The 12,250-nt window shown below is 53.0% G+C and overlaps 1 protein-coding gene across 2 annotated transcripts in view; it reads right to left on the bottom strand.

Annotated features, from left to right (window-relative positions):
* Window positions 1-1,174: 1,174 nt before the first annotated feature.
* LOC105493440 (transient receptor potential cation channel subfamily V member 4) overlaps window positions 1,175-12,250 on the bottom strand; it is a 52,252-nt gene continuing 41,176 nt past the window's right edge. For both annotated transcript variants that reach the window (XM_011761090.2, XM_024796481.2), the window contains 7 exons: window positions 11,995-12,068; window positions 11,131-11,296; window positions 10,844-10,910; window positions 6,885-7,201; window positions 5,197-5,324; window positions 2,413-2,534; window positions 1,175-1,868 (listed from right to left, as the gene is read on the bottom strand). In XM_011761090.2, coding sequence (XP_011759392.2) covers window positions 1,711-1,868; window positions 2,413-2,534; window positions 5,197-5,324; window positions 6,885-7,201; window positions 10,844-10,910; window positions 11,131-11,296; window positions 11,995-12,068 — 1,032 coding nt within the window. In that variant the 3' untranslated portion in view covers window positions 1,175-1,710. The remainder of the gene's footprint in view (window positions 1,869-2,412; window positions 2,535-5,196; window positions 5,325-6,884; window positions 7,202-10,843; window positions 10,911-11,130; window positions 11,297-11,994; window positions 12,069-12,250) is intronic.

The raw sequence follows: 12,250 nt of genomic DNA, 5'->3' as shown, positions 1-12,250 counted from the left end.
TGGCTTTGGGGTGGGGGCAGCAGGGTGGGTGTTTGTGGGGTTCCTCCTCATGCCAGGAGGTCTGGAGCTGCCTCAGAACTTGATTGGTGTTGGGTGTGATCCCAGGCTAATGGCTGCCCTGGTAAGGTGATATGGTTTGGCTGTGTCCCCACCCAAATCTCTTGAACTATAGCTCCCACAATTCCCACGTGTCGTGGGAGTGACCTGGTGGGAAGTAAATGAATCATGGGGGCGGGTCCTTCATGTGCTGTTCTGGTGATAGTGTCACAAGATCTGGTGGTTTTAGAAGGGGAGTTTCCCTGCACAAGCTCTCTTCTCTCTTGCCTGCTGCCATGTAAGATGTGCCTTTCACCTTCTGCCATGACTGTGAAGCCTCCCCAGCCACATGGAACTATGAATCCATTAAACCTCTTTTTCTTTATAAATTACCCAGTCTCGACTATGTCTTTATCAGCAGCGTGAGAACAGACTAATACAGAAGGGAAGAGGGTCAGCCTCACCTCTGGCTCATGGCTCAGAGCTCCAGGTGGCATGCGGCCCCGTGGACAGACACAGGCAGGCAGTCCTCAAGGAGGCACCATCCCACTCAGCCAGCAACACCACGACCCCCACCCACCCCAGCTCCACAAGCACTGCCAATGTGCCCCTGCTACCGTAGTCCTCACCACTGCTACGCCTCCCCACTTGCAGGACAGCCCTCCCTGCAGCACTCCCAGCATGACTGTTCCCTGATGAGCAGCAGAGCCCCCACACCTGCATCGTCAACGCCCAGCCAGCATTACTCTCCGCTGCCCAAATGTACTGTCTCCACCGGGATCATTATCCCCCAGCCAGCACTACTGTCACCCCCACCAGCATCACTCTTGCCCTGCCAACTTGACTCTCCCTGACCAGCATTATTACCCCCACCAGCATCACCCTCCTCCCCTCCTCCACCCCCACCTTCCCTACAGCCACCTCAGCCACCTCTCAGGCCACCATCACCATCACAACCACCCAGTCCAGCCCCCAACCACCAACACTCTAAATGCCTCCAGGTCAGCACTTCTGCCCTCATTCTCACCCCTGCCCCTGGCTCCCCCCAGGCATTTCCTAGCTCTCCCATCTCCCTCGATGTAGTCTCATGCCTGTTACCATCCCTCCCACCCCCGCCATCGTCCTGCCATCTCCACCATCAATGAAAAAATATTTATTGAGCACCAGCAAATCCCAGACGCTCTACAGAACATACAGAAGGCACGGCCCCATGCCGAGGGCCACAGCCCCTTGCAAAGCTGCCACGCTGCCAGAAATGGTGGCACATGCAGCTCAGGCACAGGCTGAGGCTGGGGCTTGGCTGGGCAGTGCACTTGGAACGGGGTCCTGAGGCCTCTGCCAGGTTCCACCTGGGGCGGGGGTCACGTCGCTTCCTGAGAGCAGAGCAAATAAATAATGGAGAGGCAGGGGCAGGGGCCTGAATCCTGTGGTGGAGGGGCTCTGGCGTTGGCTTATGTGACTCCATAGGAGCAAGACAGGTGGCCGGGAGCCCCCACCCCAGGGTGGGGAGGCAGGGCCTGGGGACCAGAGGGTCCTGGGGCCTCCCTGGCACCTCCACTGGGCCCTCGCCTCTGGAGCCAAAGCAGGGTGTGGGGGGACACCCCAGAAGGCACTGCTGAAATGCGGCTAGACTAGAAATGGATGGGCAGAGAGGCTGGGGCTGGGCTGCAGTCCCTAGAGCGGGGCGTCATCAGTCCTCCACTTGGGGGGGTAACCCTGCTGGTGGCCATCGCAGCGGGGGTTCCCCATGCTGTCCAGAGGCACCACCACCTCGTCCGGGTTCGAGTTCTTGTTCAGTTCCACCACGCGGGGTACCACCGAGGACCAGCGATCTGCACCGCGAGCACATCAGAGGGAGGGGTTGGGGGTTGGTGGAGAGACAGTGTGCATATATTGAGTGCCTACTGTGTACTGGGCACTCCACAGTGCTCTGAAGGGGTTGGGGGGGTGTGACTATGCTCATTTTACAGAGGTTGAAACTGGGGCTCAAGAGAGGTCAAGGTGCCTCCCCAGGAGAGAATGGAGGAACCAGGATTCAAGCTTGGAGCCGAATGCCCTGAGTGCCCGTGTCCTCTCCAGCTTCATCTTGCATGCTAACAGCTTACTGGACAAACACGAAGGTTTTCTCCACATGGGCACGGCTGAGGAGCTCGTCCTCCCTCCCCAGGCCAGCTCATGTCAACAGTAGGGATGGCCAGGATGAAGCCATGTAGGTGAGGTACCCCAGGCACTCACGGGCAGCAGAGGAAACTCAGGGGCACACTCTCTCATTCTGCAGACACGGACACCGAGTCCCGGAAAGGAGCAGGACTGCTCAAAGCAAACTTGTGATGAGAAGGGACTGGGGCTCCCCTCTGCACCCACCCTTCCACTCACCCCTGCGGAGGCGGCCCACGGTGTGTGAGAAGCCATAATACTGGTAGGTCTCATTCTTGCCCGGGTCCTCATTGATGATGCCCAAGTTCTGGTTCCAGTGAGACCAGTTCACCTCATCCACCCTGGTGGGGCCCAAGCAGAGGGTCATGGGGAGCCCCACAGAGATGTTCCCTATGCCACCATCCCCAGCACACCCTCCTTTTTTTGTTATGGTAACATTTACGTAACAAAGCTGGGCGTGGTGGCTCATGCCTGCAATCCAGCACTTTGGGAGGCCAAGGTTGGTGGATCATTTGAGGTCAGGAGTTCAAGACCAGCCTGGCCAACATGGTGAAACCCCGCCTCTACTAAAAATACAAAAAAAAAAAAAAAAAATTAGCAGGGCGTGGTGGCCCGTAGTCCCATGGTGGCCTGTAGTCCCATGGTGGCCTGTAGTCCCACGGACCCAGGAGGCTGAGGCAGGAGAATCGCTTGAACCTGGGAGGCGGTTGCAGTGAGCCAAGATCACACCACTGCACTCCAACCTGGGAGACAGAGCGTGAGACTCCATCTCAAAAAAAAAAATTGGTTGTGTGTGTATTTGTGTGTGTATTGGTTGTGTGTGTGTGTGTGTGTGTGTGTGTGTGTGTATTGGTTGTGTGTGTGTATGTGTGTGTATACACACACACACACAAAATTTCCATCTTAATCATTTTTGAGTATACAATTCAGTAGCATTAAGCACATCCACATTGTGTGACCATCACTGCTGTCTATTTCCAAAACTCTTCCATTTCCCCAAGCAGAAATTTTTTCTTTTATCCTTCTTTTGAGACAGGGTCTCACTCCATTGCCCAGGCGAGGGTGCAGTGTCACTATCACAGCTTACTGCAAACTTGACCTCCCAGGCTCAAGTGATCCTCCCACTTCAGCCCCCCGAGTAGCTGGGATTACAGGCATATGCCACCACACCTGGCTAAATGTTTTAAATTTTTTTTGTAGAGATGGGGTTTCACTGTGTTAATCTTGAACTCCTGGGCTCAAGCAATCCTCTTGCCTTGCTTCCCAAAGTGTTGGTACTACAGTCACCACGCCTGGCCCAGATAATATTTCACTGTACGCATAACCCACATTTTGTTTATCCACTCATTTGTTTTCACATATTATCTTTTTTTATTTTTTACATATTATCCTATCTATTCATTTTTGTTTGTTTTGAGACAGAGTCTTGCTCTGTCCCCCAGGCTGGAGTGCAGTGGCACAGTCTCGGCTCACTGCAACCTCTACCTACCAGGTTCAAGCAATTCTCCTGCCTCAGCCTCCTGAGTAGCTGGGATCACAGGTGCCCGCCACCATGCCCGGCTAGTTTTTGTGTTCTTAGTGGAGATGGGATTTCACCTGTTACCCAGGGTGTCTCAAACTCCTGACCTCAAGCAATCCTCCTGCCTTGGCCTCCCAAAGTGCTGGGATTACAAGCGTGAATCACCACACCCAGCTAGGATTTGAGCTTTGGATTCAAACTGAACAGAGGCTGGGGGTGGTGGCTCACACCTGGAATTCCAGCATTTTGGGAAGCTGAGGTGGGATGATCGCTTGAGACCAGGAGTTTGAGACCAGCCTGGGCAACATAGCAAGAACCCCATCTCTACAAAAAAATTAAAAATTGGTCGGACATGGTGGCATGAGGAGGCTGAGATGGGAGGATTGCTTGAGCCCAGGAGTTGGAGGCTGCAGTCAGCTATGATCACACCACTGCACTCCAGCCTGAGCAACCCTGCCTCTAAAAACAAACATAAAAAATGGAATTGAACTGATCAGCTGGCCTAGGAGGTGGGTGCTGTTATTGTTCCCATTTTACAGACGAGGAAACTGACTTTGCCTGACTCCAAACATTCTGCTTATGCTCAGCCAGGTGCAGTGGCTCAGGCCTGTAATCCCAGCACTTTGGGAGGCTGAGACGGGTGGATCACGAGGTCAGGAGATCAAGACCATCCTGGCTAGCACAGTGAAACCCCGTCTCTACTAAAAATACAAAAAATTAGGCGGGCGCGGTGGCAAGCGCCTGTAGTCCCAGCTACTCGGGAGGCTGAGGCAGGAGAATGGCATGAACCCAGGAGTCAGAGCTTGCAGTGAGACGAGATCGTGCCACTGCACTACAGCCTGGGAGACAGAGCAAGACGCCGTCTCAAAACAAACAAACAAACAACATTCTGCTTATGCTTTATGCTGACAACCACTTTAAAGAATGAATCAACTGAAAAGAAAAGATTCATGAAGGGGTTCACCTAAGAAGCTGGCACTCCCTGTGCCTCTGGAACACAGAGTCATTCTGCAGATGGGCTGGGTGAGGTCTCCAGCCCTGGAAACTGCAGATTCCTCAGCTTCCCATTTCACCCAAGGCACTAGAGCCCACCCCACTGTTTGCTAGATAGAGGGTGATGCTCTGAAATGAACCCACCATCCAAGTCTCTGCTTCCCACTGAGCAAGGAACAGGGGAGCCTGTGGTGTCCCAATGCGCGTCGGGCACTGGCAGAGCACTTCTCATGTGCTGACCTGTCTAATCCGCACCACCAGCCTAGGAGCCCATGCGATCATTGTCTCATTTCACAGATGAAGAAACTGAGGCTGAGAGAGGTGGGCCAACTTGCCTAAGATCGCCTGGTGGAAATAAACTCTGCTTGGGCCTCTTGGGGTCTCAGTGGCTCCAGAAATTGCAATGGGTAGACGACGCTGGAGCAGCAGGGGCCCCGAGCCAGTGGGGACGGTTCCGCCCTGCCTGCCCGGCCCCACTGCCCCAGCCTCACCTGAAGCACCACCTGCGGTCGGGAGTGCCGTCTGAGCTCTTGCCCACAGTGACCATCTCCCCGGAGCGGAAGGCCTTCCTCAGGAACACGGGGAAGGAGCGCTCAATGTCCAGGATGGTGGTGGCCCACTGCGGAGAGGGAGGGTCAGGAGGGACCTCAGTGAGCCTCACAGCCCGCGCCTGCTGCTCTGATGGCGGAAATGAGACAAGCGGCCAGGGTGGGCCCAGAACTAGGCATTTACACTCCTACCGCCCCCTAGACACAGGATGTATAAACTCAAACACCCACAGGTGGCAGGCAGGAAAACAAATGGGTGAAACAGGATCAGGTGCAGAAAGGCTGCAGTCCAAGCCCCATCACACTGACACAGCAGTCGCCACTCAGTGCTGAGAACATGAGGGAGGGGTGGAGACTGGGGCGAACAGGGAGCAAATGCCCCCATTTAAGAGGGTAGCTGCCACTTACCCCACCTGAGGGCTCCCAGGCAGGAATTTGGACCCTGCACTGCCTGGGGCTTCCAACTTTTCAAGAAAAGCCGGAAATCTGGATTTTCATAGGGAAACTCTTAATTTTTAAATTTGCAGTTTTTTTGTTTTTTTTTTTAATATAATGGTCTGAGGCTGGGTGGAATGGCTCACACCTGCAATCTCAGCACTTTGGGAAGCCAAGGCCCGCCGATCGCTTGAGCTCAGAAGTTCAAGACCAGCCTGGGTAACATGGTGAAACCCCATCTCTACAAAAAATACAAAAATTAGCCAGGTGCAGTGGTGCACACCTTAGTCCCAGCTACTTGGGAGGCTGAGGTCGGAGAATCACTTGAGCCTGGGAGGCAGAGGTTGCAGTGAGCCAAGAGCGTGCATTGCACTCCAGCCCACAGGATGCCCTGTTTGCATCCTGTAATGCCCAGTGGGGAAACTGAGGCCCAATGAAGTAAGCAATACAGATAAAGGTTAAGAGCAGGCCGGAGTTGTTTCCCTCAGACGCAGTCCTGGGAGGACAACCTTGGGCCTTTTTTTTTTCACTGCACCATTTTCCTGAAATGCACAGTCAAAGTAAATATGGGTGCTGTATTCCTGGGCCATGGGGCAGCACTGTTTATTAGGACACCAGGTTTGGAGGCTGCACCTGGCCTGGGAGGGCTGTGATCCCAGGGCCTGCGCTTCCCAGGATTGTATAGAAAGCTTTTGGGAAGTAAAGGCTGCAGCTCCCCGGGGCCAAGGCAGCCCCTATCCCCACTGGTTTCTCCTCTAGGAAGCATGCTCACGGTTGCTAGTAAAAGACCCCCGTGAGAATGCTGACATCCCTGTGCTGGCGTGCTGAAGCATAAAAGCTGCCCCTGGGCTCAGCATGGGACACCTGCTGAAACGCTGATGGCCACTGAGCACTTTCTGAGCTGGCAGAAGTCACTCAGTCGTGCTGGGTGGAGCCAACTGTGTCCTGTGAGCTGAACCACAAGGAGAATCTGAGTCCACTGCTGGTGGCCAGGCAAGAAGCCACCTCGAAATTCATGAGGTAGCTCCGGGAAGTCAGCAGCAGCCTCTGATGCCCATTTTACAGACAGGGAAGTGGAGGCAGAATGAGACGACACGGCTTGCTCAGAATGGAAGGCCGAGGAAGCCAGTCGGGTGAGTGTCCTTAGAAGGACAAGGGTGGCCGGTGGGATGGGGCTGGGGGCCCTGGGGCCTCACCTGCAGCTTCCAGATGTGCTTGCTCTCCTTGGAGACCTGGCCCACCGTCTCGCCCATGAGGGCAATGAGCATGTTGAGGAGCAGCACAAAGGTGAGAATGATGTAGGTCACCAGCAGGATGATGAAGACCACGGGGTACTTGGTGCTGCTCAGCATCTCCAGGTCGCCCATGCCGATGGTCAGCTTAAACAGGTCCAGGAGGAAGGTGCTGAAGGTCTCGCTGTCGCGGCACGAGGGGTAAGTGGGCACTGTGCAGTTGGTCTGGTCATCATTGCACACTTTCAAGTTGGCACACGGGTTCAGGAGGGAGACCAGGGCTGTGGGAGGGGTGGGGGTGGCACGCGCTGAGTGTGAGGACACTCACAGAGAGGTGGAGGGTGTCATTTTCATTTGCTGGAGGGGAAAGCTGAGGCCTAATGAGGGGAGCACCCCGGCCCACACGCTGACCTATGTCACCCTGCACGTCAGCCAAGCCACACCAAACCCAGGTCCTCCTGATCCCAAAGCCTTTGAAGCCTTTGCTCTTTCCATAAACTCTTGCTGATAGGAAGAGGTTCTCTCTCTCTCTCTCTCTCTCTCTCTCTTTCTGTGATGGGGTCTTGCTATGTTGCCCAGGATGGAGTGCAGTGGCTACTCACAGGCGCAATCTCACTACTGAAAAGCATGGGAGTTTTGACCTGCTCTGTTTCCAACCTGGGACATTTCACCCCTCCTTACACAACCTGGTGGTTCCCTGCTACTGGGAGGGAAGAGGTTTTCAGGATCTAGTCCAGGGAGGGTCTCAGTTTTCCCCACCAGGGGACATTTGACAATATCTAAAGACATATTGGGTTGTTACGACTGGGGGTGGGGGTGCTACTGGCATCAGGTGGGTGGAGGCCAGGGGTGCTGCCCAACACCCTGCAATGCAGAGGATGGTCCCTGCCACTAAGAATGATCTGGTCTCAAATGTCAATAGTGTTCGGAAATCCTAATGCAACCTACCATTCTTAGAGGTACTGGGGGCTCTGGAATGTTCCTATTCCCAGGGGCAGACTCTCTCTCTGACAGCTTCCCACTGCACCCCAACCCAGAGAGGAAAAATGGGGGCTGAAACCAGGCACCAGTCCTGACTGTCCCCGAAGCCATGTTCTCTAAGGGGCCTCTCCTGTTCCAGACATCTCAAACTCATCATGGTTCTCCTTTCCTACTAAGCCCAGGTGAAGCTTCAGATTCCTTCTCAACACAGTTTGGCAGCAACAACCTGTCCCTAAACCAGCCAGGGAGGGGAGCATGAAGAAGGCTCAGTCCCATCAGTCAGTGGGGCATAGAATGTCATATTGCCTGCAACCAGAGATCAGAGTATGCAGATTTCAACTCATATGCTAATGCTCTTCAGTTGTATAGCACCTTCTCAACAGAGAAGGATTCTGAGACCTTGTCTGGACTCACCAGAAAAACTGTTCTGTGATCCATTAGTAATGTCTGCTATGGGCACCAAAGTGTGGGAAGAGAAGCGTGTGTGTGTCCTGTTTATGTCATGTCAGCCTCAGAACCGAGATCTAGTGCATCCTATAAGGAGAAGCCCTGTGACTGAGCTGACTGCTCAGCTGCTACTCTAACCCTTGTTTCTGCTCGGTTTCAATAACTAGGACTGCAGTAAGGCTAGATCGCTGACCTGAATCCCAAACTGCTGAATCCTCGACACTGTCTAGTTTTTCCAGTGTGATCCCTGGAAGGGGAAAGCTGTACCCTGTCCCTATCTCCCTAGTGAAAACCACAATTCCACTTCCCCCCAATAATCCACATAGAGCCTTGGCCACCGTCATGGGTTAAAGTATCACCCTCATGAGATTCCTGTGCCAGGCTCGTCCCCAGATGAACCTGCTCAGATGTGAATGTGTCTGGGTCTAACCTGAGCTGGCCACTCCCCTTTGGATGCTGGGCATTGATGTCAGATCACCCACCCCTCAGGGACCAGCCCAAGGACTTGGTCAGTTTCTCCAGCCCTGGTCCCTGGTCCTTCCCTCATGGCCCATGCCACTGAGGTCCCAGAATGCTTCTGAGTGGCATTGTGACATCAGGGAGAAGGTGTATCAAAGGGAGCTGATGTCAGGCTTTAAGAAAATACCTGGGCTAGTAGTTTAATTATTAAATTTTATCCTTCCATGTATCCATGCCCCTTCAATGTGGCTTTACAGCTTCTCCCACCAAGAAGTGGAGTCTAGGCCAGGCACGGTGGCTCGTGCCTATAATCCCGCACTTTGGGAGGCTGAGGTGGGAGGACTGCTTGAGCCCAGGAGTTCAAGACCAGACTGGGCAACATAGCGAGACCCTGTCTCCACCCAAAAACAAGAAAAAAAAGAAATGACGTCTATTTCCCCATCCGTTGAATCGAGGCTGGCCTTGGGACTTGCTTTGGCCAACAGAGTAAGGCAGCAGTGATGCCATGCCAGGAGGTGTCCTTGAACACTTCTGCTCATGTTCTTGGAAGCCTAAGGCTACCATGTGGACAAGCCCAAGCTAGCTGGCCAGAGATGAGTGACCACGTGGAAGATAGATAGCAAAGCCCCTCTAACCAAGTCCATACTAGCCAGCCTGCCAGCTGACCACAGGCACAAGAGCCTGTAGGGATCAACCAAACCTGGCCCAGGGCAGCACAGCCACCCAGCTGACCCACCGACTCATAAGCAATAATAAGTTGGCCTGGTACAGTGGCTCACGCCTATATTCCCAGCACTTTGGGAGGCCAAGGTGGGTAGATCACTTGGGGTCAGGAGGTCGAGACCAACCTGGCCAACATGGTGAAACCCCATCTCTACCAAAAATATAAAACTTAGCCATGCATGGCGGCACACGCCTGTAATCCCAGCTATTCGAGAGGCTGAGGCAAGAGAATCGCTTGAACCTGGGAGGCAGAGGTCGCAGTGAGCCAAGAGCACCACTGCCCTCCAGCCTCAGCTACAGAGACCTTGCCACAAAAAAACAAACAATAATAATAATAATAATAAGTGGGTGCTATTTTAAGCCACTAAGCTTTAGGTGGCTTCCTTTGTAACAATAGCTGACACTCTAGTTTTACCATTCACTAGCTTTTTTTCTTTTTTTTTTTTTTTTGAGACAGAGTCTCGCTGTGTTGCCCAGGCTGGAGTGCAGTGGCGCCATCTTGGCTCGCTGCAACCTCCACCTTCTGGGTTCAAGCGATTCTTGTGCCTCAGCCTTCTGAGTAGCTGGGTCTATAGTTGCGCGCCACCATGCCTGTCTAATTTTTGTATTTTTTGGTAGAGACAGGGTTTCGCCATGTTGGCCAGGCTGGTATCAAACTCCTGACCTCAAGTGATTCACCCACCTTGGCCTCCCGAAGTGCTGGGATTACAGGTGTGAGCCACTGCACCCAGCCACCATTCACTGGCTTTTGAACTTGTGCTAGTTATTTAACCCTCCTAAGCCTCAGTTTCCTTTTCTATAAGAGGGGATAATAAAGGCACTTAGCTTACAGGCTTGTTGGGGGTCAAGAATGGAAACGTTACTTAGTCTAGTGCCTGGTACACAAATAAGAACTCAGTGGCCGGGCATATTGGCTCACACCTGTAATCTCAGAATTTTGGGAGGCCGAGATGGGTAGATCACCTGAGGTCAGGAGTTCAAGACCAGCCTGGCCAACAAGGTGAAACCCTGTCTCTACTACAAATACAAAAAAAAAAAAAAAAAAATTAGCGGGGCGTGGTGGCAGGAGCCTGTAATCCCAACTACATGGGAGGCTGAGGCAGGAGAATTGCTTGAACCTGGAAGGTGGAGGTTGCAGTGAGCTGAGATTGCACCACTGCACTCCAGCCTGGGCAACAGGAGTAAAACTCCATCTCAAAAAAAAAAAAAAAAAAAAGAACTCAGCAGGGCTGCTATTGTCCCCAATATATCATGGCTACTGTTCCCGTCCTTGCACCACCCCTGCCAGGCCCACCTGAGCACCCAGAGCTCACCTGAAGCGTAGCCGATCATGAAGAGCAAGTAGACCAGCAGGAATCGGAAAAGGTCCTTGAAGAGGATCTAAAGACCCCAGTGGGATTATGGAGGCAAACAGGAGACATGTGGTTTCTCACTTTCCCCATTTCTCCATCTCCACCCTGGTCCCACCCCAGTGTCCAGACCATGCCTCCTGCCCTCACGGTACCCGGCATCCTCAGGTCTGCAGGCGCATAAGTGTGCATGTGGTGTGTGTGGCTCCCTCCAGGAACACACGAGTCCAGAGGGCCCTCCCAGCCCGTACCTTCTGGATCATGATGCTATAGGTCCCCGTCAGCTTCAGCCCACGGGTGAAGTAAAGGGCATTCATCCAGCCCAGGACCAGGGCAAAGACCATCACGGCCAGGTAGGCCTCAATCCCTGCCAGGTAGAGGGCTGCTGAGACGATCACCAGGACAGAGTAGATGAAGCTACAGTGCAGCAGAGACCACAAGAGAGGCCAGAGGGGAGAGGGGACAATGAGGCTCCGGAGGGGGAGACAAGCCTCCAAGCCCTCCAGGGTATCAGGACTTCCCAATGCCTTCTAGACCCCCAGGAAAGAAACAAAGTGGATTAGCAGGGTTCCCCAGCTTTCTGTTAACAACAACATTCAATGAGCTGGCAATTAATCCTGAGGACCCACAAGATTCTGAAGTGATGCCCCTTGGAACTGCTAAAGACAGATTTAGTGGTGTTCAGTGGAGACTTTGTGGCTAAGTGAATTTCATCGTTCTCCAACTCTAAGGGAAATGTGGAAGAGGTAACACACACGCAGTAACTCTCTCATCCTGTGTCCCAGGCAGACATCATTAATTAATCCCAACTCTTTCCCACTAAACACAGACACAGGTGCAAAATTCTTAACATGGCCCTTCAGGCAGACATTAGCAATCATTCACCAGCATAATTATTTCTATCCATGGTATATATGATAACTCCCTAGCAATCAGAATTTTTCTTTAACCAGAAAACCCTGTTGTTTGTGGCTTTGTCCTGACTTTGGGTTAGAGCTGCCCAGGTTGGGTGGATTCATTCTAATAGAATCACCTCTTTCCTGAATCTGGATGACCTAGCAACCCAAACCCACCTTCCTCACCCAAAACCTGCTGGCCCAGGGACCTCCACTTACTAGAGCAGCTGGAAGGAGCCATCAATGAAGAGAGAATTCACTCCAGGGCATTTCTTCATGAACAAGTCTTTGATCTGGAAGACAGGAGGGGGCACGTGAAAGGGGTGGGGCCAGCAGGAAAGGAGAAGAGGAAAGAGGAGACAGAGAAAGGGACAGAAGATAGGGAGGCAGAGGCTGGTACAGAGAAAAGACAAAGGACTCTTTCCTGTTAGAAAAGGAGAAAAAAGCAGAGATAGAGAACATGAGATTGGAGGAG

This window comes from Macaca nemestrina, chromosome 10, assembly GCF_043159975.1.
Source record: "Macaca nemestrina isolate mMacNem1 chromosome 10, mMacNem.hap1, whole genome shotgun sequence".
NCBI classification, from domain to species: domain Eukaryota; kingdom Metazoa; phylum Chordata; class Mammalia; order Primates; family Cercopithecidae; genus Macaca; species Macaca nemestrina.
Note: the sequence above shows the minus strand (reverse complement) of the source record. Positions and strands in the feature narration are given on the sequence as shown.